The sequence below is a fragment of the Parasteatoda tepidariorum genome, chromosome 3 (genome assembly GCF_982258835.1).
Source record: "Parasteatoda tepidariorum strain Cologne lab strain chromosome 3, Ptep-v5.0, whole genome shotgun sequence".
Lineage (NCBI taxonomy): Eukaryota > Metazoa > Arthropoda > Arachnida > Araneae > Theridiidae > Parasteatoda > Parasteatoda tepidariorum.
The window spans coordinates 50,019,531-50,045,752 of record NC_141757.1 but is presented as its reverse complement, the minus strand read 5'-3'; the positions used below and the strand labels follow the sequence as shown (position 1 = coordinate 50,045,752).

The 26,222-nt window shown below is 26.7% G+C and overlaps 1 protein-coding gene across 7 annotated transcripts in view; it reads left to right on the top strand.

Moving 5' to 3' along the window:
* Positions 1–26,222, top strand: part of LOC107436145 (GTPase-activating Rap/Ran-GAP domain-like protein 3) — a 607,350-nt gene that overhangs the window by 473,999 nt on the left and 107,129 nt on the right. For all 7 annotated transcript variants that reach the window (XM_071179217.2, XM_016047730.4, XM_071179220.2 and 4 more), the window contains one exon: positions 8,355–8,424. In XM_071179217.2, coding sequence (XP_071035318.1) covers positions 8,355–8,424 — 70 coding nt within the window. The remainder of the gene's footprint in view (positions 1–8,354; positions 8,425–26,222) is intronic.

Sequence of the window (26,222 nt, the reverse complement as noted above, 5' to 3'; positions counted from 1 at the left end):
ATGTTGCGACCTCCGATCTAAAGAATGATTTTCTTTTCTGTTCACTGTAAAAATTGAGGTGTAATACCTATCCAAAGTTTGTGTTGAAAAACTCTAAAAATTGATTTCATACTTAGATTTTATACTTAGTGAATATTGAATGAAATATTTTTTTAATTAAAACACATTTATAGCTGTTGTTCAAAATTCAAAACGTAATTTAATTATTCCAGAAAAAGATTTTTCAATTATCAAATCATTAGATTTCAGAAATTTCGTAACTATTTTATGAAGAAAAAAATGGTTTAAAAAATAATTAATGCAAGAATGGGATTTTTTTATTAATAAATTTATTCATATAATGCAGGTGGGTATTAATTTTGAGTTAAGTTATTCAAGCAGTATTTCAGAGATAGCCTCTGGCATTAAACAGCATATTAATTTCATGTATAATTTTCCATATTTATTCAAGATTACTTATTTCAGAAACATAAAGCCGACTATCACTTAATATTCCTAATTTATAATCTACTCTAAAACTGCATATAAAATTAGCAATATCATTTTCAAAATATTTTGAAGTAAAGGAACCTAATTTACAATTCTAATAGATTTTTCTACGAAACTTTGCTGACAGAGTAAAATAAATTCCAAAGGTTATACGCACATAAGCAAAAATATGTTATTCGTATAATTTAGAAATTGATATCCCTAACCAGTCTTTATTTTTGAAGTTTATGTGAATAAAAAGCTTGTTTATTTTGAAAGTCCAATTAGAATTTAGATTGCGTAAAAAATAACGTATTCAGAGTCATTTATTTTTAATTCTCAATACTTCATTTTAAATTTTCAAGTTTATTCATAGCATCTTATTTCTAATATTCTCTTAAAATAAAACATAATATTTATCTTATTTTATAACCGTTGCTGAACAGCCGGCCAAATTTTTAGTTACCAACGCTCAACTCCGTAGCCTTGTAATTTTGAATCTAATCCAGAGGACAAGGGAACTTCTGAATCAGGTATTTGGAGAAATTTATGACTCGTCTAACCCATGATCCGTCTAACACTAAAATACGTCACCACTATGGTTGGTGCTAGCCGGGAGTTGAATATGTATCTAACAGTCATCGCTGAAATTCGAACTAGTGTCACCTCATTAGGAGGTGAGTGTTCTATCCCCTGGTAACAAAAATGAGAAAGGCTATTATTAGTATACTTCGGTAAAATATTCAATTGTATAAGTAACTGAAACAATTGTTTTTGTTTTGCAGAAACGTAAAGAAATGGGGTAGTATTGTGGTAATTTTCATTTCCAAATTGCTCAGAAAATCGTTAAGAGCATTTTTCTAAAAAATACTAAAACTTCCATGTAAGTAGTAAAATGCTACAGCGTATTGTGTTGTTTTCTTAAGAAAATTTCAAAAACCTGTAGAGTACCATTTAGGAAAAAAGACTCAGAATTTGTTTTGACAGTAAAAATTTCTCCTCAGAAGAAGTGTGCCTTCTAACTATAGTGAACCATTGAATAGTCGTACAAAATCTGCTACAATGAATTTTAGCAGATAAAAAATTACTTAATAAAACATTTTACATTTAATTCACTCATATACTTCAACTTTTCAAAAAAATTTTTGAATGGAGCCATAAGATTTGCAGAGTATCATTTATGACGAATACTTTTTTAAACTTTGGACGTCAATTATAGCTGTCAATTCAAAAGTAGTCAAGTAATGGATTTTGATGACAGCATAAGAAATCGTGTCAATTATATTGTTAAAAATCTTTCGAGGGAACTTTTCGAAAATAACTTTTGCAGATTGATGGGATTGGAAGTGATTGCAAAAAAAATGATAAGTGAAGGGAAGGGGGAATATCATTATTGAATATTGTCAGCTCTTATAACTCACTTATCTCAGAAGCGATGTGAAATAATCAGCAACTTTACTAAAATGGGAAATAATGAACTTCAGTAAAAAGAAAAAAAAAAATATTTGTTTGCTTAATTTATTTAAGTGCGTTCGTAAATTTCGTTTAGTTTCTTGAAATATCTTCCTGAATATTGAATTAACTCCGAAGATTGTATTTATATGAATTATTAATGGTGTGAATTATGGTTATAATTCCATTTTCTATGCGTAAATGCTAGAGTAAAATAGCGCTGAGTAATATGAATATTTCGTCTTTTTTTTTGTATTTAATAAGAGAAATAGTGTAAAATTCTACCTAATAATAAATAAAAATGAGAATTTATTTCAAATAGCTGTTAACGATATCATCATTGAAATAATAAAGTTTTATCGATTATGTTATAACATAAGAATTTGAAAAATTATTAGTTATCTAATACCTTATCTTAGCATGGGTATAAAAATAGAGGAGATAAGCAAAATTACATACTAAACTGGGAATAATTGAGAAAACTTTTGAATTATCTGGTATTGGTACGTTACGTGGTAATCTTGTCTCTACGATACTAATATACTTGTTTGCTTAATTTATTTAAGTGCGTTCATAAATTTCGTTTAGTTTCTTGAAATATCTTCCTGAATATTGAATTAACTCCGAAGACTGTAATTATATGAATTATTAATGGTGTGAATTATTAGTATAATTTCATTTTCTATGGGCAAATGTTAGTGTAAAATAGCGCTTAGTAATAGCAATATTTCGTCTTTTATTGTATTTTATAAGAGAAATAGTGTAAAATTCTAGCTGATAATAAATAAATGTTAGCATTTATTTCAAATTGCTGCTAACGATATCATCATTAAAATAATAAGGTTTTATTGATTATGTTATAACATAAGAGAATTTGCAAAATGATTAGTTATCTAATACCTTATCTTAGCATGGATATAAAAATAGAGGTGACAACCAAAATTACGTACTAAACTGGGAAAACTTTTGAATTATCTGGTATTGGTATGTTACGTGGTAATCTTGTCTCTACAATACTAATGCATGGCTAAATTTAGGTTCCACGTAAATTCGTCGCTCACAATTCGACGCGGTGAAAATTCGTCAAGTACAATTAATCGTGAATTAATTCTCCGCGGAACCCAATTCGTCACGAGCACAATTCGTCGCATGTTTTTGCTACAATGGTATAAACTAAAATTCAATTTTGTTACATTGAGTACTTAATAGCGTTCATATTTGGTGTAATAAAGCCGTTTTCACTATAAAAATTGGCATAAAATGCGTTTATTCAATAAAATGTCATACTTTTAAACAATACCGTGTTCTTTTTTAACACAATGCTTATAGTCATCAGTGCAGTATACTTTTTAGCACAATGCTTAAAGTCATCAGTACAGTGTACTTTTTAGCACAAAGCTTATAATATTCAGTACGGTGTACTTAATCTAAGTGACATAAGAAATGCATTACAAAATTATATTAATTAATCTGTTAGCTTGTATAATCCATGTAATTAATTAGCCAAAATAATATTTAAAGATATTTTAGAAACTTTTTAAGGTAGATTTAAATAGTTTTTAGATTTTTCAAAGTAATATTTATGATATATCTAACATTATTATTCAGGAAAAAAAACTGCTATTAATTCGCTAACAAATTAGCTAAGCGTACAAGTATTCCTTGCTTCGATGTTTTGCTTTTTATTTTTTCGATGTTTTGCTTCACTCAATCGGGACTTAGACAAACGGAAACTGGGCTTGCAATCGCATTAACAACCTCTTTGTTTTCCCCGTTAGTTCTAATCCAAGGACTTTGAAGAAAGCAGTTAAGGATTATTGTGGAAATGTGATCTCGTTGTTTGACAAAGATTAGATCGATGTTAGAGATTGTAAGAGCTTTAATAAAAAAAGTAAAATATGCACATAAATACCTTAAAAATTAAATGTTTCACTTTTATCAGATACTACTTACTTGTGAAAAAAAGATTAATAAAACATATTTAATATTTGAAACTCTTTAGCTTTAAAACAATTTTATCAAATCTTTGTAAGGCTTTTCATTAAGGTACTTTTGTTACATAGAATATTACTTTTTTTAAACTGTTATGAGTTACTCACGACTGTTATGTTTTGTCTGTGTTAATATCCAGCCAGCGATATCTAATCCGATATTCAAATTAGCACTCATGAAGGAAAGCCTCAGTTTTTTTAAAATGTAAAATATACTTTTTGAAACATTTGAGAAGTTATTTTCACTCCTCATTAATAGGGGCTCATGATATTTCCAAGCAATTGAAGTGATTCTAAATGAAGCTATATCTTCAAATTGGAAACTCTTTTTTAAAACAATCATTTTTTCAAATATTCAAAATAATAAGCGTCAATTCGTTTAAATTCGTTAGTTAGATAGTTAATATAGTCGTTTCGATTTAAAGCACTGAAACTGGGGGGGGGGGGGTCTTTTATTTTATTTTTCTTCCATGAGAAAGTTTCAAAGAACACCCTTCAGTTACTGTTCTACAAAGCTAAATGTATGATTAATCTCCAAATGCTTATGTTTATTTTTTCTGAAAAATAAGCTTATAATAGTATTTGTTTACCCGCTTACTTTATAAGTAAAATCTTAAGCCGTAAGCGTATAAATGTTCTAAGTTAATTATTTTTAATTATGATGAATAATTTTATAAAATAATTCTAGCAGTTTCAAAAAACTATAGTTTCAATAAAAATGATATATTTAGAAAAATAATATTGTGGCATTTTGCACCTAAGTTAATAATTGTATTATTGATTTGATTTTTATAAGTTTATAACTGTAAAAAATTAGTATTAAAGGTATTATATATATATATATATATATATATATATATATATATATATATATATATATATATATATATATATATATATATATAGTACCTTTAATACTAATTTTTCATTAATACTAATAGATTATATATATAAATAAATAAACCCCTTTTGACCTACCAAATATTTAGAAAATATTAATCCATTAAAAAGAATTATTGTATTAGTACTCAAGTTATGTATTTAAAGAAAAGTTTTTCAATCAATGCTTTATCATAAGCTATTAAGTTATGTATAATAAGTTGCTGAGATTTTAATGAATATAAATATGAATCTTCATGTTCCTTAAATATAGTGCAATTAGTAAGTAAATTGTTTACACCCTCGCTTTCAAACTCCTGCTGAGAACATTAACTACTTTTAATTACTAACTTTAACTGAGTGCTCAAAGTATTTAACAAGAAAGCTTCCAATTAAATTTAACAGCAGGCTGTTTCTGTTATAATAAATGATTATAGGAAAATTTATTTTTCATGCTATAATTTAATTTCGTTTCCATGTCAACCCATTGATTTAAAAGATATAAATAAGCATTGCAAGTAAGGAAACGGATTGAATGTTTTCCTGTAAGATTTTATGTACTCTTTATTTACATGATTTATTAAGTCTCAACTAAACGAGCTGAATGAAATTTAAAAGGTAGGAAGATGAAGTTTTATTATTTAAAAATGAATTACTAAATTTTTTTCTTCATTTTTAATAATTTTTTTTAAGCTCAATTTTAAAATTATATATGATAACGTAGGGTTTTGAAAGAAAGTAAAATCTAATTGTCGGACGAAGTTTTTATCATGACGTAAAGAATTACTTCAAGGCTGTAATCTTTTTCCTATTGAAAGAGAATCTGATCAAGAACAAAAGTTTTTCTGTCTGTTCATTTTTTAGTCGATTGTAAATTTAGTGTAACCTAATTGAATGACATAGAAAATGATAGCTGATCATTGAACTCAAATTTGAATTTAAAAAGTTCTTTATTATTATAGAATGATTTTGCAATATCTAAATCTGCGCGCAATGTTGACAAAAAAGATTTTTTTTAAATCTATGCTAAAAAATTTATTTTTGACCTATATTCCCATAACAACAAATTATCAACAGCAATGATTCTGAAATCATAAAAGTGGATTTGTTTCTCATAATTTGTTAGGATTCTCATTCAATCCATTTTTGAAACCACTCTCAATCAAAAAATTTGTATAAAAGACTCCTTAATATTAAATCTTAATATTAAATCTTAATATTAAATCTTAATATTAAATATATTAAAGCATAAACATTTCCCATAAATTCCAGTGTACAAAAACAATTATTATTTTTTAAATAAAAGCCTAAAGTGTGAAAAAGATGTAAATAAATTAAATGCTGAAGAAAGTTAATATAATTTGGTAATTATATTAATAGTTAACACTTTAGTTAGATATTTACTTTAGTTAGGAATTAACACTTAAAGATTAGTAGTTATTCAAACCTTATATCTACTGGCAAAGACATGTCAGAAGTTTGGAAAGTTTGAATGTTCTGGAAGAACTGACTATACTTAAGATTAAATAAATATTACACTTTTTCATGAGCATAAACTGCAAGGTTGTTTTTTTAAACGAAAAGTTTAGATTTTTTTATTCTTACTCAGTTCATAACAATATTTTTATTCTAAAAATATTGTTATGAAAGAAAATTAAAATAAATAAACGTGAAAAAAATATATTTTTCAAGAATAAATGTGATTATGTGTGTAACCTTTCACTGAAATTTATTCCATTAAGTAATTAAATGAGAAGCAGATTTTAGGTGACAACAGCTCTGATAAAATTTCACAGCTCAGTCCAAGCATTACAAATGATGCCCACGTGATATGGCACACAACACCGCGTATTGTTACGAGATCTTATGTCATACATTTGTTAAATATGCAAATGCAATTTCACGAAACGCTGCTTTGTAGTTTGTCTTTACAACATTCTTCTGAAAACTCATTCAACATTTAATGTGTGAGAGATGTTGAATAAGTATAAAGCTATTGTGGAATTAGATTATTACTCAATCGAAATAAAGGTTTAATTTTCATAAAAGGAATAAATATAGTATTAAATGGTTTTGTTGTAGATAAAAATTAATCCGAACCAAAAATTTATCCGGAGATTTTAACTTCTGTTTATCAAATTTAAAAGAAATATGAATATTTGTTGTTGTTTTGTAGTTTGCATTCACTATATTTTTCTGAAAACTTATTCATCATTTGATATGTGAGAAATATTCAATAAGCATAAAGCTATTATCGAATTAGATTATTACTCAATCGAAATAAAGGTTTGCTATTCAGGTCTTTTTTAGTTTAGAATTTTTATAAGAGGTGAATAGAGGTGATAACGAGCTCCACTTCCCCAAAGTACCCTATTAATAAGCATTGTTTGATTTTTCTAGATTAGGTGTGTAATGTTCATTATTGATTAATCGCTACAGGCTCTTTGTGCATAAAATTCTACTTTCAATTCATTATGATCAGCTTTAAATTTGAATACTTTAATAATACATTTAAATCATTTCTAAAATTATAAATCAATTTTTCACCTCGCAAGCAGAATTTATTTAAATAGGCACCTGTGCAATAAGAATTAGTGTTAAGCACTGTAAGTTATAAATATAACTTACCAAACTCATAAAAATCAGTTTAGAAGAACCTTAAAATTTATTTCAGCACAACGTTTATCCACATTTCTATAGATTATATATTACACTAGTAACTCGGAAGTCATATTTTATGCATGGTAACATAAGCTATTTATTTAAAATTTGTTTTGAAAATGTGTGTTATTAAAGGTTACTCACAAAAATCCGTTTGATAAAGGGAAAAAAAACTTTTTATTCGTAAAATGAGAAAATATCTATTTCTTACTGGCCGAAACTACTATTTTTTTTCTTTTATTTGTAGAAATGTAAAAATACTTTTTTTGTCTTAAATGTTTGTGTCATTATCTTTAAACAATTGAAGTTAAGTCTTTTTCGGTATTCGTAAGAACATTGACAGTTGTATACATTTAAAATTAGATGAAATATATAATTTTTCCCATCAAAAGAATTGTCATTCAGTTTTGACTTCATTTAAATAGAATAGATATGTAACTGAAGAAACTAAGAAATTCAATATTGTTAACTTCTTTCTTCGGATAAACATACATAATCAAAAAATTTTCTTGCCTGTTGCCAATACTTGTTTATTAAATACAAACTCTGAACGGCAAAACAAATTGTTTTCTTTCAAAGCCTTAATGGTTACAGAGACAAATACCAATTTTGAAATAAAATGCTTATTTTGGAAAAATTTTTCGGTTTATATGTTAATTGTGTGTTTCACTACCGTCCATAAATCTTTTTTTTTAAACTAAATCTATTTCAGTTCTAAATCCGCGCAACACAAATAATTAAATTGAAATTCAAAATGAAGTAGCATAAATCTTCAATAAATAGGGACTGAAAATTCACCGAATAGAGCGTTTCGTTTTTCCTTCATGATGCTCTTAAAACTATCAATAAAATATGCAAATATTACCATTGCACGTTTCAATAGATGTTTTTTTCCTCTTTCAGCTCCTCAACAACAGATCTAGCAGCTAGACGAGGCGTTTTTAGTAGACGCAGATATGGCTCTGTTGAAATGGTATGAATAATTTTATTTTAGTTCAATTTTTAATCATATCGAATCTGATAGCATGAATACATTTAAAAGCATTTAAACACATGTGGAAATAAATAAAGTATTAGATTGGTGAATATGTTTTTTTTTATTATATGCAAACGAAATGCATTGAAAGAAATATTACATTGGATTGAAAAGTTTATTCATATCATAAATTGCTCGCAAGATCCCGTAGAAAAATATTTGATTAATATAGTGATTAAGTTCTTAATTAAAATTATTACTTTATTAAGAGAGAACTCATATTTTTGCTTTGCCTCATGATTTTTTGCCACAAAAAAATTCTACAACACAAACAATTGTTTAATAATAAGTGTTCTCTCAAAAGCGTTATTATAAATATAGATACTATGATCAGAATTTGAAAAGTCACGAAATTTTTAAATGTCCATAAAATCGATCCTTAACACATCTTAATGTGAATAGAGATTCTGAGCACTTAGATTTATTTTTCTTTCAAAGTAATCTAGGTTTGTCTGTTTTTTGCAGAACCTCTTAACTATATCTTTAGCCTTTCTGCAAAACTTGTTTACAAAATGTAAATCACGAATCAGCTCTTACATGTTAAACGATTTTTGTTTCACAAATGAATTTTCAAAGGAAAATTCCTATTACAGAAATTTTAGAGCACCAACTAGGTTTTTTTGAATAATAATAGCATGTTTTTTGAAATCTCATTTGACTTAAACTTCAATTTTGTTTTTGTTCATTTGCCTTGTACTTTATTATATTTTTGCAAATTGTTTAAAATAAATAGATAAGATTTTATTCAGATTCAAGTTAAGACTTTTTCACAGAAAAAAATAAGTAAAATACTTTTTTTAATTCTATAAAATTAAATATGTTTTTGTTTTGAAAAAATTAAAACTCTAACTAATGAACGGTAATATTTAAATTAATTACAAGTTTAAAGTTTTTTAATTTTCAAGCTACTTTTTTACTAATTCCATAATAAAAGAGCGTACCATGAGTAAAATATATCAGTTTTATAACTAATTATCCATAAGAAACTGCTCTTTAAAACTGTCCTTTCAATGCCATTTAATAAATCGGATAAATATCAGTTTCTTATTAATTTATATTCTCGATAATTGTCAAAATAAATTCAATTTCATTATTAATGAAGGGACTTGTTTTCATGGTGAAAAGGCTAATGCTGCTAGTTTAAAAAAATAGTTTATCCACAAAAATCTTTCAATGTTAGAAATATTGAGTTCTGGATAAAGGAACAGCAATACGTCATGAATGACGTTGACGAATGATCCAATCGGAACGCTCGCAATATCTCTTCAGATTGAATGGGGGTAAAGATTGTTTTTAAATTACAGGTCATGTTAGTCAACGGAATACATATCGAAAAAATATTTTACCTATCCTAACTTATTTTTTAATTGCATATTAATAAAAACTTATGAATGCACCCATTTAAGTGTAACTATTCATTTAAAGGTACTTATTATCACACAATCCGCTGCACTTACCAGTAAGACAAAACAACTTCTAAAAAAAGATTAAGTAGGATCGAGTTTTAGCATTTAAAAAAAAAATAGCCTGCTCCTTCATTTCATTAAAGATTCAAAGCAGATGTTAAGTTAATGTAATTAAAGTGATATCATTCCCTCTTTTGCCGAAAACATTTCAGTTTTAAATTTTTTATTTATTTATTTATTTTTATGCGCAGGAGCAAGAATAATGAGCTAACTTTGTTTTTTTGTTTATTTATAATCAATTTTCCTCTATTATCAAACCTTGAAAAGTTCTTAATTGCTATTATAGTATATTTCTGATTCAATATTTACATGTCCGCACATGTAAGTATTGATAATAAAAAATGTGCCCTATGGGATTTTTTACATGCTCCATTATAGCATAGTAGACAATCTAATTTTTGAGCCCTTTTTTATAAAAGTTATTAATAATATAATAAATTCCAAAAAGCTTATAAACTTAAATTTAAAAGATGCCTTTTAACTGCAATTCTCCATCGTATACTCTTCATTCTTTAATTGTAGTTTCTTTCGTGTGTTATAGAAATTCGATCGTACTTGAGAATTATTTGAGGTGAAAAATCGAGTCTAATTTTAAAGCGAATTATTTGAATCATGGAAACTTTTTTCAATTACCTAATAACTTTTTTTAGAGATTCCCTCAAATAATATGTTTAATTCATTAAGAATTAAGCCAAACAAGCAATTTTACGTGAATGCGGTTACATAATATTTAAAATATGTACAACGCGTTTCGTATATGTTATTATTATACGAATTCTTATCAAAAACGATGTAAAAATATCTACTCATGGGGATATGTAAATTAATATTTAAGCTAGGATGAATCACTAGTGAGGAAAGTGGAATGAAAATATCAAAACATTCTTTTACTTTGGCAACAATTTCAAACAGGTATATTGAGGGTGGTCAGTTAGGATCAATGTGCCAAAGATATATACTACAAACTAAAATTACATATAGAGATGTTCATACACTTCATTCGTTGGCGTAAGCCTCATTATTATTATTCTCATTTTCAAACATTGAGATAGAGGCAGCAAGATTAATTTTATATTTAAAAGCATTGACATTTTTTACGATTGTTTTCATTAATGTGAAGTTAGGAATTTGAGCCTATAAAAGTTCAAAAACTACATAAAACACGAAAAATTTTAATTTTTTTCTTAAACATATTTTTTGTAAGTTTATATAAATTTTAAATATTTTTTACTGCGAATAAAACATTCTAATTGGAAAATTATTCTACGATTTCTATTCTAGTAAACTAAGTAAAAATAAGAAGAATTCTTTCCAATTTTTTATAAATTTTATCTTTGAATTAGTTTTGTCAAAAAAAAAAAAAAAACTACTTCGCTCAAGGCTTTTTCAAAAAGTGTAGAAATTTTGTTCGAAATATTCAAGTCTATGAAAAGCTCTTTGCAGTTTCTTTTTAAGAAAAGACTTTTTTCATAATTCATATTTTTTAACTGAATCAAACCAACAAATTGTGTTATCCTCTCCACGTAGTAAGTAAAAAATCGTAAACTTACTTTGATGGAAAATATTTTATAAAATCCCCAAGAGAGCAGAAAAAGTTTGCATTCAAATAATAATTCTTAACAACTAAGCATACCATTCAATGTAAAAAATTTTTTAATGCATTGTCTGCAGAATCTGATTGAAAATGGTTACTGCTAATATATTTCTGCTAAATTTTTAAAATATTTATTTGCATTTTGTAAAACTTTAGTTTTTTTAATAATAATTTTTTTCCAGTTATAAATTTCGCTTAGTAAAGGTTAAATATCACCTTACTTTAAAAGTAAGTATTTCTAGTTTCATAAGGAAATATATACTATAAATCTATATAATATATACTATATATAATAAATATTTACCTAATAAATATATAATAAATACATGCATAATAAAAATATAATAAATATATACTATATATATATATATATATGTACCATAATGCTTCCAATTGAGTAAAAATCGGTAGTTTCGACGAAAATTTCGAGTTTTAATTTTTTATTTATATATTTAAAGATTTCAACTTTTGTTGCTTTCAAAATTTCCTTAAACTTTTGTTCTTCAGTATTTAGAATCAAATGTTTAAGAGATGTTTTTTCACTTGCTGACAGACAAAACAGAATAAGAAAATAAGAAAGAATGACAAATTTAAAAAAAATCTCTTTACGCTAACACATTACAAATAAAATTTATTATAGAATTCTTGGAAACTTTGTATGCAGGTTTTGTAGATAATTAGCTATGCTTTGAACTAGACGCTAAATTCAAAATGTGAATTCATTACTTTTATCACACATCAGGGTTGGGTTTTTGACGTCAAAAAGTGGTTTTTGACATGACAAGGGTATAATACTGGTTTAAACCGTCAAAAATGTCAAAAACTGAAGTTTGCCAAGAAAATATATAAACTTCAAAACTACCAACAGTTGCCATGCATTATATTGAAATTTAATTATACTATAGGTAATCAGCAGGTTTTAAAATATTTTTTAATTAAAATTAAGGTAAAATAACAGATTTAAAATCTCAGAAATTTATATTCAAATGCATGTGCAGAAAAATTTTGCACAAAAATTGTTTAAATATTTATATTTAAAATTTTTTTCTTTTCTTTTTGATACTTAAGAAAATTAAAAGTTTATTACTATGCATAAGGAACTTACAAGTTATGTTGTATAAATACAAACTTGATACAAGATACAAGTGTATAAAAAAAAAATTTTTATGTTATACCGAATATCTTTATTATCCAGTATGTTAATTTGAATTTAAAAGTAATATTTATGAATAATGATAAATATAATTCATATTGTTTATTATATTTATTTATAATTATTACACTTATCATTTTAAAACAATTTTTATCTCTAAATTTTTTTTTCTCCACTTGTATTAAGAATACAAATAATGCATATCTTGAAAGCAAGAAGTAATTATTCAACAGCTGGATATTTAGATATTCAACAAAACTATATCGTATTCAGCAAAATGAAATTCACAAGTATTTGGATAAACTAAATTTTCAGCATAGTAAATGAATAGGCTGAATATACTGTAAATCGACACTAACTGCTCTGTGTATTTAACAGAAAGCACTTAAATTTGTATTGTCTTATGTTAAAAAGATTATTAAGAAGATTTGAAAGAATATTAAAAAGATTTTTCTTTAAAAGAAGATGTCTAATGTACAAAACTGCTAATGTTTATCTTTAAAAATGTCTAATTTTTAGTATAATCTATACTATACACTAAATTTGGTTATAAATAAATTTCTTAATAATATCACTGCAGATTTTCAAGAACACATGAAAATGAATACATAATATTACAAAAGATGTGAGTTTTCAAAAGTACAAGATTTCGGTTACTATTCAAAATATAAGTGTTTCTTCAAAATTTTAAATTTATTTTTTCTAGAACATATTTAGAAACACTATCCTTTAAAAAATATATAAATTTTATGTATTAATTAAATTTCACATATGAATATAGGTTTTTGACATTTTCGACATTTTTGACAGTGAGGTTTTTGACGTGACGGTTTAAACCATGGTTTAAACTGTCAAAAACTGTCACATGTCAAAAACCTGCCAACCCTGTCACACATTAAGTAAGAATATTTAGATTTTTTATCATTGCATATTTGAAAAATATTTCAAACAAAGATTGTTTAAAGATTTTTCCTAAAGATTGCTTAAAGATTTTAGTTCAAAATGCAGTTAATTATACTAGTGATTAAGAAAGAAAATTACTTATGCATTATTAAACGCATACAAATACATACTAATGCCTTACAACGTGCTAAAGCGTTGTTAGGGTTACAGAAGAAATTTGCAGTTGTCATGCTCAAATTTTCCTTAATTTCGAAGTAAAAATTTAAAAATTTCGAAAGTTTACTCATTTATAATGTCAGGAATTGTGCTTACTAAAAATAAAATTAAAAATCGTATTAAGGCTGCTTTAAGAAAATGTGCCGAACTTAGTCGACACAATCGAATCAACACTAGCATCTTAATCAACATCATTTATGCAGTATGTAGCCAAAATTATAACAACAATATCGTGTACCATGGTATCATCATATGCTTAAAAAATTTCAATATTAAATATGTGTGTGATTGTTACTCATGAAGCAATTTATTTTCTACTTTGATATTCTAACAAAAAAATTTTAAAAAATACACTTCCTTCAATTTTTACGAGTGATATTTTAATTACTTTAATTCTTCTTACCCAAAATAAACACCCATCAAATATTTTAAGACCTTTTATTAAATAGTATGTAAATGTTAAGTAATATGGCATTAAAAAGGAATTCTCTTATTTGTTAAATTAAAATGCATTATACTATTTGCGTATTATCAGTAAAATGTTCATTCTACAATGCTACATTTTGCAAGTAAAATTTCGAGACAACCCTAATTTTGAGACAAATTCCCACGCATGTTGATGCGATGCTAAACATTTTTCCTTTGATTTCACTGCATTCAAATTTAGGGGAACAAAGATTTCTAATCGTTTTTAGAATACCGTTTATTGTAACATATTAACCCTTTGAAGTAGATGGGACACCGATATATATTTTTTCTAAATCTCTAATTACAAGAAAAAATATTTTATATTTATAAAAACAGTCCAATAGTTACTAGAAACATCTATTAAATTATCGAATTTATATTCATGCTAAAATATAAAATCAAAAAAAAGTAGTTAGAAAAGAAATTTTTTTTTTCAAATAACATTTCATATTACAAAAAATTACTAATTATTGATTTTGTAAATTAAAGAAATTTTAGTAATGAATATATTTTCTTATGTCTAAACAACTGCAAATAAGTACAAATTTTAAAAATTATTGTTTGGAAGTAAGTCGTGTTTGAAAGATTTTACCTTTAACTCTGAAAAAGATACCTTTGTTTTATGCAGTTTTTCCTAACCATAAATTGTTATATTTATGCATATATTTTTCACTTATTTTTGCCTAAATTAAAACAAAATAATGAAAAAAGTATGAAATTATGTTTAATAAAAAGTCTGCGTAAAAGAGTCATTCATACATTCATGTTTGTAATAAAATTAGTTTTTGAGTGATTTGGCGGTTGACAAGTAAATTTGGATGGTTAAAGGCCCATAAATATGAAGTTAAATACTTTTACTAAAATTCTATTTATAAACTAATGTTTATGTAAGTTTGCATTTAGCAATTAGTTTTTATAAACTGACAGGCAATTACGTTACATGAAAATTACCTTTTAATTTTTCAGTACAGAACTGATGTCAATAGCATTTATTTTATTTTCATTTAAGCAAATTATTATCTTTAAATTCAATTATCTTTAAAGTACAATTTAAACTACTATTAGATAATATTGGTGTAATATTATATATATATATATATAAATTTCAATTTGTTATTTTAAATACCTGACTTAAGCTGCTTGTAAATTCCATCAAGTATTCGATTTTATTTCGGGAAAAAATATTTGGATAAATTCAATTATTATAAAAACTGCTTTCATTTTCAGAAAATTTTCGTATAATTTAATTTCATGTACCCTAAAAAAGCAGGTACTTCAGAAACACTTTTTTTCCCTGCGAAACCATGATAAAATTGCAAGGAAAATAAATAAAACAGTAAAAAATAATTATGATTCCAAGGTGCCTTATATTCAAACTTTTCCCCTTCCATTTATTATAATTCATCATTTCTGTGGCTTTCTTTTCTCATTTAAAAATTGAGGAACAAAAATTTTACTCAAATAATTTTTTTTTGAAAAGAGTTTCACACAGTATTTTTTTTTTTACTTTGAACTAAAAATTGCTAAGGAACTATTTTCTTCTTTAATATTTTAGACGTTTTCGTAAAACTAATACGAATATTTTAAGGTCAAGGGTTATTCTAGTCTTTGTGAAAGAACCTTATTTATGAAACTAAAAAAAAATCTATTCACAACTTTGTGTAATAGATTTTTCTAATAAAAAAGATAAAATAAATTTTAATAAATTCCTGTAAATAATATTTTTTTTTTTGGGAAAAGAGACATAAAAGCGTTTTTTAAGGAAGTTTTGTTTTAAAATTATGAATTCGAGCAGTTATAGGTAAAGTTTTTTTTTGTTGAAGGAAGTAGAGATTTTTATCTGCTTTTGTAATAAAATTTTTATAAAGGGTTTGTTTTAACGGAAGACTATTTTGCTAAAGATTCTTTTTTAGGATAAAACATTTAGTCACAATACCGTTAACGGAATAAAATTTCTCCTAAAATAACACCTGTACACATGCATTTTACTGTCATCATATCTATTTTTACATATGCATATAATAAAGGGGAAAAATGAGTATCAATTAATGGCGGAGGACTATGACGATATATATTGATACGAACATATTCACCTGAAAAATCAATTTTCAAAAAAATGAAAATATGAGATTTTTTGAAAAAAATTAAATTTGAATCTACATTGAAAGATATGCAAAGTTAGGCCGAATGGAAATGATTGAAGAGGTCTGAGATGCTTCTTACGTTTGTCATTTAGCAATTTTGAATTTACGTTTATTCAACCATCAATGAGATCTCGCCTCCCAATGAGATGACCTGGGTATGAATCACAGCAGTGGCTTTTTGATACGAATTCCGCACCCGGCTCGCACCGATCACAGTGCTGACGTGAAATATTCTCAGTGGTAGCAGACGGGTGATGGGTTGGAGTCCCTTTGACATCGGGCTAACCATACGAGGTTCGCTTTGTTTTCCTCTCCATTTAACTCAAATGCGGCTGAGTTCTATCAAAAAGTTCTCCACGAAGACAAATTTCTCCCAATACTTGATCCTGGAGTTCCCTTGCCTTCTGTATTGGTTTCAAAATTACAAGGATACGGAATTAAACATTGGTAGTCGTAAATTCAAAAACTGAATCTGCTGTTCAAAGGTGGTTATAAAATAAAATGATGAAACTAAAGAAAAAATGGTAAATGATCAACGGATTGGCATTTATTAAAGTTACACTATCGTGTACGAAACTGAAAGTATATACCAGCATAGTTGAACATATTAAAATAACTTCGTTTTATTTATTTTCCCGTTGAATTTATATTGTTAGTTTACGCAAAATATGTTTTCGAAAGTTCAACTCCTCAAAAGCTAGATATATTGTGCTGGAAAAAATTTAAATGATTACCGATTTAAGCGCCAAACATGATTCCGCTGGTCAGGAACAAAATCATTTTCAGTCTGACAGAATCAAACAGATCCATTGATGCACTGGCAGACAGGTACTTCAGTGCTGAACTCTTTTTCTTCTTTTCTAACTATTTAGATTTATCGTAAGGATTTTCAGAATTAGGGACAAAAATTACTCTGTGCACCCGCTGTCCAAGTTTCAGGATTACAGCACAAATATTTCTTGATTTGTACGTGTTACAAAAAAGCTCCTTAGAAAACTCACGAACAACTTTTGTTGATGGTAGTTCATTTGATTTCATTTTAAACAAATTCACATTAGGATGGTTAAAATCCTTTTTTAAGATCAATATAGTGAAAGGAAAATGCATAAAAATTTAACTTTATCTAAATATCATTATCGGTTTTAATTTAATTTAGTAGTCAACCCATCTTAATCATGTAAAAATTAAGCAACAGTAGGGAATATTTTATGACTCAGAAATTTCTGTACTTGTTGTAGAAAATGCAACAGCTATGATTAATTAAATCCACACACTTTTAAATGTTAATAATCTAATATCTAATATTCGGGCAATCCTTTCTGATTTATTTACGCTCTTGATCCATTCTCCGCCCTAGAAATTCTAAAACACGCCTATCCAAAATCAACTATCACGTCTGCCACAAAACCTTAGTCACCCCAAGTCTTAATGATGTTGTTGTAAGGGTATTGGACTCCCATTGTAGGTAGTTAGCATCACGCCAGAGCTACTGCAAACTAACTAATGAATGCAGTCACGGAATGGTGCGGGTTTTGAGCAGAGCTGAAAGGATTGCAGGAGCGACAAATAATGTTAAGTCGAATGGTTATTCTTAGAATTGTTGATTTGTTAAGCATAAATATTCAAATTGAATTACTTTAAGTGACGATGTTTTCCGAAGTGAAAATATTAAATTGATATCAAAAGTATACAATTTTATAATCTTGGCATGCTCAGTTTTATCATTTCTTGAACTTTGATTTTGTTGACATAACTCGAAAGTTGCTTACAGCGATATTATTCGAGTGCAGAAAAGAGTCAAATGTATTTTTATATATTCCTTTATAATAATTTTCGATATCTTGTGAAATTGAATACTGAATATAAAATGGAGAAATGTATGAGAAATTCTTTTTCGTTATAAAACTAAAGAAAGATATAAAATACCGATGCAATTCAATAGGGAATCTTGTTTGCACATTTGTACATATACATATTTGCAAATACAATATGTTTTGTTTAAGCATATTTCAATATCTTACGAACTTTAGTACTAACTATTAAAAAAACAGCCTTAGCTATAAAACATAAATCTATAACATAAAAAATGAAAAAAAGACAGCAATAAATTATGGACTATATTTAGTAAAAAAAAGAAATATTTTGTCACAGAAAAAAGTTATTAAATAATTTTAAACCTGGTTTAAACTGCACTGTAAGAACTTTCATATAAAATTACGGTAAAAAGTGCTTGCAGTCTGGGTATCGGCAGTACCGGCAAGAAAAATATCGCAAAATCCATTTTTACCGTACACTTTTACGGTACAAAAAATAATGAAAATTGCATTTTTTTTTCATAACACTGAATCAGTCTAATTCAATAAATATTTTTGTAAAAATCACAATATAAAATTTTGCGGACAGTTTTACTGTAATTTTTTTTACGGATGCAGCACTCAGAGTGCCAGCACTCAGTGCTCTTTTCCGTGATTTTACACGGAAATACTTACATTGTATCTTTTCCTGGTCTATTAATCAAAAAATTCACTTTCTTCTTGCTTTTTTAAACTATTTGTTCTTTTTTACTTTTGATTAATTCCCTGTGTTTTCTTATTGTTATTGTCTTTTAGTATTTGTTATTATCATATCATCAACATACATTTTGCATAAATATGTTTTGCTTTGACGTTATTGATACAATGCCATTATAACGCACCTTATGCTTTTTCAGGTGCTTTATACAATGCTATTATAAAGCACCTTATTTTACCGTATGAGTTGAAAAAGAGGTTATATCTTTAATTGATTAAAAGAAATCAAGTTATTGTATTCGTCATTGATTCAGTTTTTATATATATATATATATATATATATATATATATATATATATATATATATATATATATATATATATATATAGATTGATATAGTTCAAAATGAAGATAAAACAAAGGAAAATTACTAACATATGAGGAAAAAAAAGGGGGGAATAATAATAAAAAAATAACAAACAACTGGGGGAAAAAGGGATGAAATTTTTTTTAGAAATCCGGAAAAAAAGATGGAATCTTTTCATCAGCCCACACGATTATATCCGCAAGAAAGAGTGCTTTCTAATATTGTATCAATATAACCAAAGCAAAATATATCAATATCTTCTGGCCGTTTTGTTCCAGATTTTTAAAAAAATATCATCCTTCCCCCCCCCCCCCCAAGTTGTATGTTATTTTTTTATTATTGTTTTTTTCCCTCCCTCTTTTCTTTCATATGTCTGTAATTTTCCTTTGTTTTATCTTCATTTTAAACTTATCTAATGAGTTCTGTTTACTTGCAGCTTATGCGCAATAAATGAAACTTATTGTTTTTCCTTATTTTCTTCATGTTTTTTTGTATTAATTTATTTTGCTCTGTATATATATATATATATATATATATATATATATATATATATATATATATATATATATATATATATATATATATATATATATATATATATATATATATATATATATATATATATATATATATATATATATATATATATATATATATATATATATATATATATTATAACACAAAAATTTTCCTATTCTGGAAAGTATCCATCATTCGTTATCATTTTGAAAGAATGGCGTCTCGGGAGTGTATTCGATACTAGGACGGAGCTCTCTTGGGTATATTGATTCTATCATAGAGCATGTCTTGACTTCCTTCTTGGAGAGCTTTGCTTCCGCTCGGATGGACAATCCCAGAATCTTGAGATTGCATCAGCACTTAAGTGTAACACACTGTTCCATTTTTCTGAATTCTTGAAAACAATTCTCCGTCTTATTTCGTGGAACAGTTATCTTCAGTGTCGCCTTTAAAGTCATATTTCCAACGAAATAAATTTTCGTTTTTGACTTTGCATATCACCTGAAACTTTGTGAATACTTGAGAAACGTATTGTGCATTCAAAAATGTTTCATTGGATATATTTCATTCAAAAATTATAGAATATTTTTTTCATCGATTCTACTTCTAAATAATTTTTTATTGTTAATAAGCAAAATTACCATATTTCCTCTAAAATTAAAAATAAAAGTTATTTGGATAAGGTTTTATTTTAAAAAAAATCTTCCTTGAAACAGAGAAACAAAATAAAAGCTGATATAGCATAGTATAAATCTTGGCGAACATAAATGGTAAGAAAGATACTTTCCACCATTGATATTTGCTGCAAAGACTTTCTAGACTCCTTTCTGTACATGAATCTGTAATCGGGTAGTTACAATTCACAAAAAAGTGAAATAATTATGCCTAACCATGTGATTAAAATTAGATTTAATTGTATACCAGTAAGTGACGTCACGCGTGTGTGTCGAACCTGATTGGCTTATGAATCGACTAATGCTACGATTCTTATATGAATAGTTATACTTTCCAGCGGTTAAGAGCAATTCGCCTTGGTTTATTATCATGCTGAATCGATATTTGGATCGTATTTAATTATATACCAGTAAGCGACGTCACACGTATGTGTCTAATCCTGGCACAGCGAATGCCACTGCTTACAATGATGAGATTGGTTCAAGGTTTTCAATTAAAAAAAACTGAACTAGATTGACGATGGAAATTTATTTGTTCATCATATTTGTGTATGATATAACTTATGCGAAAAAAAAGACCCTTCGGACTTAGCCTAAAGCTAATTTTAATTAGTCACATAATCAGAAAATATCTATGATTTTCGAATAACACTCCATGACTCTATTTTGACATTTTTCATAAAAAATGAAAAAGGGCCCATTAATGAAACAAAAATAAGTGTAAAATTAAAATTAATAAATTACTTTTTATGTCATTTTGACAATTAAATCCTTTAACTAAAATGACAACTCTTCGATTTGCCCATAAAATAGAAAAACTATGAACCCCAAAAATATTACATTGACATTTAGATTGTAGACATTACAGATATTTTCATAGTTTGGTTTTATTTTTTTTATGCAATGACCATTGGTGGCTTTAATCTTTATTATTATTTAAAGAATATTTAAACAGAATTTGTATTATATGGAAAGAAAAACTTATTGTTTGAAAAATGTAACTTTGATTTTAAGTATATATAAAAAAAGCCTTTAACTAAATTAACCCTTTAATTATGAGTTTGATATACAGAGAAAATATTATATTAACAAACAAACTGAGATAATTGTTCAAAAAACGCATTATTAAACAAACGCAGTAGTCTATTGCTTAAAAATAAAAATATGTTATTTTCTTACAATTACTTATCTCAAAACTAATCAATAATATTGTGTGTCTATCAGGTTTAGTCAGTTCTGTGGGATCTAATAAATTAGTAAATTTAAAGATTTTGATTTTTTTAATTGTGTTAGCTTTAACTGTGTTTTAAGATTTTTAATATTAAATTCATTTTAAGCTTGTAGTATTCTTTCTTTTTAAGGAAGAACAGTTTTGCTTTTAAATTTTTGGAGGAAAAAAACACGAAATTTCAAATGACTTTCTCAATTTTTAATAGTTTTATATAGCTTTGGCTCCTTGCGAACTTTATTTCATATTAAATATACCTTCCCTTCAAATATATATTTCAATTTCATCTAATAATATTGAGAGATATTACAAGTTAAGAAATGAATTTCTAATAAGATCAAGAAAAGTCTGATTGAAATATGGTAGTGTAAAGATAAAATCAAAAATAGTTCAAATAAATTTTTTTTGAAGATAAAACTATTGAAGGAAGTAAAATATTATATAAAAAATAATGGTGCATATCTTTTTTCCTCTATACAATTTTTAGTACTTGAAGGATTGGTGCGGTAAAAGTATATTGCTTTCCGTATCCGTGTCTTAAAAAGAAATATAATTGTACGTAAAAAAATCGCATTTTGTGGAGAGGGACACATTGGGAAAGAAATTTTTTGTTGTCTGAGCCCTTTTTTTTTTTTTTTTTTTTTTAAACTGATCTTGGATATTTTTTCGTCTATGATTTCAAATCTGCTATCGCTTCCTCTCTCCAAGCTACTTTTTCTTGTTTTAAAGATACATTTTCAATCAATTTTTTGTCGAAATGTACAAGTTTAAAAACGTTCTATATATCAGGGGATCACCTAAATATTGCGGCAAACTTCTAGGGGAGTTATAGCAAATAAAATTGTATTGATTAAAATTGTATTGGGACAAATGCCCAAAAATATCTTCATACGCCACCAGAGGCACTTCCCTGATATGAACTACTTCTTCGTGTGCTTAGGTCACTAGTAGGACTAGTATGCCTGCCATTTTAATTCCGATGATGTATCGAAAATCCTGTAGAATAACTCTTACGTAACCACCTGTTACATATAACGCTTTTCACCTTGTACATTTCCAGAAATAGACGAAAAATATAATTTAAAAAAAAATTCTATTAGAGCGAAACTAATTATAGATTTGAAATTTCATCACTCGATTTTGGCAAGATCAAGTATTTATACAAATGTAACAAATTGTTCCCCAGGGTCATTAATTATAATTCGAATAATTTATTTAGCTCATCGTTTTTAATAAAATATATTTTTGTTTATATTTGTAGCTTATCATAGATGTGTTGTATTTTTTTGTTAATATAACTAGCTGTAAATAATCTTAAATTATTAAACCTCCTTTCCAAAAACCAAAATATGTTCTTAATATAATAAATACAACAAAAATATGCACAAATGCATTGATAAGACATATAGGAAGTGCTTTTTGAACTTTTTATTTAGACATATCGTTTTTCTTACTTAGCTTCCTGTCCGCAGCCATTCAATGAAAAACATTTCAACTTATTTCTTATAAAAAAAAAATAAAAAAAACTACTAAGATTTTTTATTAAAAATGTAAATTGAAACTATGACTTTCCCAATAAAGAGTTTCATAAAAGAAATCTTTCCTTTTCATACAAAAATTTCTGTTGGAGAAAGAATTGCTTCCAGGTGAAACGCAATATAATGACTTTTCCTTTCCTTTGTTCAGAGTTTTATTTCTGAGTAAGGGGATCTGATGTTTTATTTCCCGTATAAGCCGAACAAACTTATTTAGGTAAAAACAAACAATTTCCTTTTCTTTCTCAAATTATTTTTCTCTGTATATCGAAAAAAAAAATTAGCTCAATTTTTAGTTCTATTCTCTCGGAATCAAATGTTCTGCTTTTTTAGTTCTTCATTTAAATTTTAGTTTTTGTTAAAGTTTAATAACTGAAAAGGTTCTTTTGTTTCAAAGTAAAGTCCCCTAGAAATGGCATTGTATCTAATTTAAGTGTATTTTTTCAAAAAAAAAAATAAGTTTTTGGAAAAAAAACTCACATGCTGCAAGAGGAAATAAAATTATAAAGTATGTGATAAAATAAATTAAATTAATACAAAAAATCTTTTATTTAGTTTTATTTTTAATTTTTTTTTATATATAATTAATTTTTTTACATTTCAGAATAATTAAGAACCTATTTTCAAATCAAAATTTCTATTGTATTAGCAGATATAATTAGATTATCAGTAATTTTTATATTTATTTTATAACCATCGTTGAACAGCTTACTCAATTTAAAGTTATGAACACCTATGTTCAATTCCGAAGTCTTGTAATTTTAACTCAATCCAGAAAGCAAAGGAGCTCCTGGAACAAGCATTAGGACAAACTAGCCTTCTTATAAGACTTTTTGAGGGAACTTATTTACATTTGCGTTACTTGAAGAGGGAAACAACGAAAACCATCCATTGTTAACTTGACGGAAAGGATACTGTAACCCATGATTTATCGTCCACTGAGAATATTTTAAGTCAGCACTGTGCTCGATATCAGCCGGATGCGGAATTCATAACTACCAGCCATTACTGGGATTCGCCTCATTAGGAGACGAGTGCTCTATCTGCTGAGCCATAACGCCTCTATTAAAAATTATTGTAAGCAGAAATTACGAAAGAGTTTAAGTAGATTATATCATAAAAATGACACCTTCTAACAACAAATAGATTCTTGCAAAAATTTAAGGAATTTTTATGTGTTGAGGTTGATTTGAGGTTTATTTGAAGTTGACTTCAAAGACAACCTCAAAAAATCCCCCTCTTAACCTTTATAAACAAGGTGTATAAAGTTATTTTATTCACACTAGAGGTAAAGAGAAATCTACCATAGAGGAAGTAGCTTGGAGAGGTTGTTTTTAAGGTTTACAGGTTACTTTTTCTGCACTTCAAACAAATGAGATAATTTTTGAGGTGTGAATAATTTTACCGTTTAACTAATATTGTTTTAATTATATATAAGGTTAATTTTATAAGGTGTGAATGAGGTTGTTAAAGTTGAAATTCTCTGATGAGGTTAATTTTGGATCAAAACATGACCTCATTTTATACCTCAAGTGTATTCTTTTAAACCTGCCAACTTCAAAACAGCACCAAAAGCACCTTAATAAGAAATTTGTATTTCATCTTATTAAAAACGTAATAAGAACTAACCCTATCATGATACTCTAACGCTATTCTTAAAAAAGAATTATGAGTTAAAGTCGAACGTAACAATTCTTACAATTCTTACAATTCTTGTTAAAATACACGCCCTAAGACATATATGGCGCACGGTTAATACTATAATAAACTTTAAAAAAATCTTATCAAAAAACTTATCTAACTCAACAACTAAACCATGACTTCTTTTAATTTAAAAAAATTTCTTAACCAGTGGTTTTATTTTTTTAAATATTATCTAATATTATAATCTATTTAAATAGTAATATAAATCTGTGTTATAATTTAACAGCTTGGTAAAAAACAAAATCTCTTTTTGCTATGGTTTGTTAAGTGGCGGTTGCAATAGCTCATTGGTTAAGGCCTTTAACTGTCCTTGTAAAGAACTGGGGTTCAATCCAGGAGTGGCCTATAGCCAACAAAGCTACAGACTGATAGGCACCAGCTTGTCTGGGAAGCATAGATGGCCTGTGTGTATTGCAAACCTTCTTACCACAATGCCATTGGTCACGAAATTGTGTTGCCCTTATCTCTATGAACCCCAGGCTTACAACGGGTTTTTTCTTTCCTTAATTATAAAGTGCTTTAAAACTTCAGTTCATTTGTTGATATTTGTGTACAGTTAGGTTAAACAGAGGAACATGTACCAATGAAAGCGATTACTTTATTTTCTACCTAACTTTTTAAGACCCCAATTTTTACATGAAAAACTTTCCGAAGATGATTTATAAGAGAGAAATAAATTAAAGCTTTAATAACTATATTATTAAAATGTTGATTGCTAGTACAACACATAACACCTGCACAACCTGCTACCTGGATAAGACAATCTGCACATATGCATGGGCAAAAAAGCTACGTAAAGCTTTTGATTTTTGTTCCCTCTCCAGGAAAAGATAAATAACCCCTTACATTATTTTACTTCTTCTTCTACCTAACCTATATTTTAAAACCCCAGTTTTTACATGAAGCATTTTCCAAAAATAATTTATTAGATAGATGTAAATTGAAGTCTTAATAACGATATTTTTAAAAAGTCGATTGTTAGTAGAAACATAAGACAACCTTCAAACCCGTATAAGTAGGAAAAACTACTTAAAGCTTTTAATTTTTACCCTGACCAAGAAATCATAAATAACTCCTCACATTACTTAACAAAAACATCACAAATTATATATTCATCAAATTGAGGTGTATACAAGGAATAATTATCTGATATTGATAATTGGTTGATTAATGTAAATATTATTTAAGTTCGGATACATTAATTATTCAAAAGTAATCCGTCATTAAAAAAAAGTAAAAAAGAAACAATAAAAG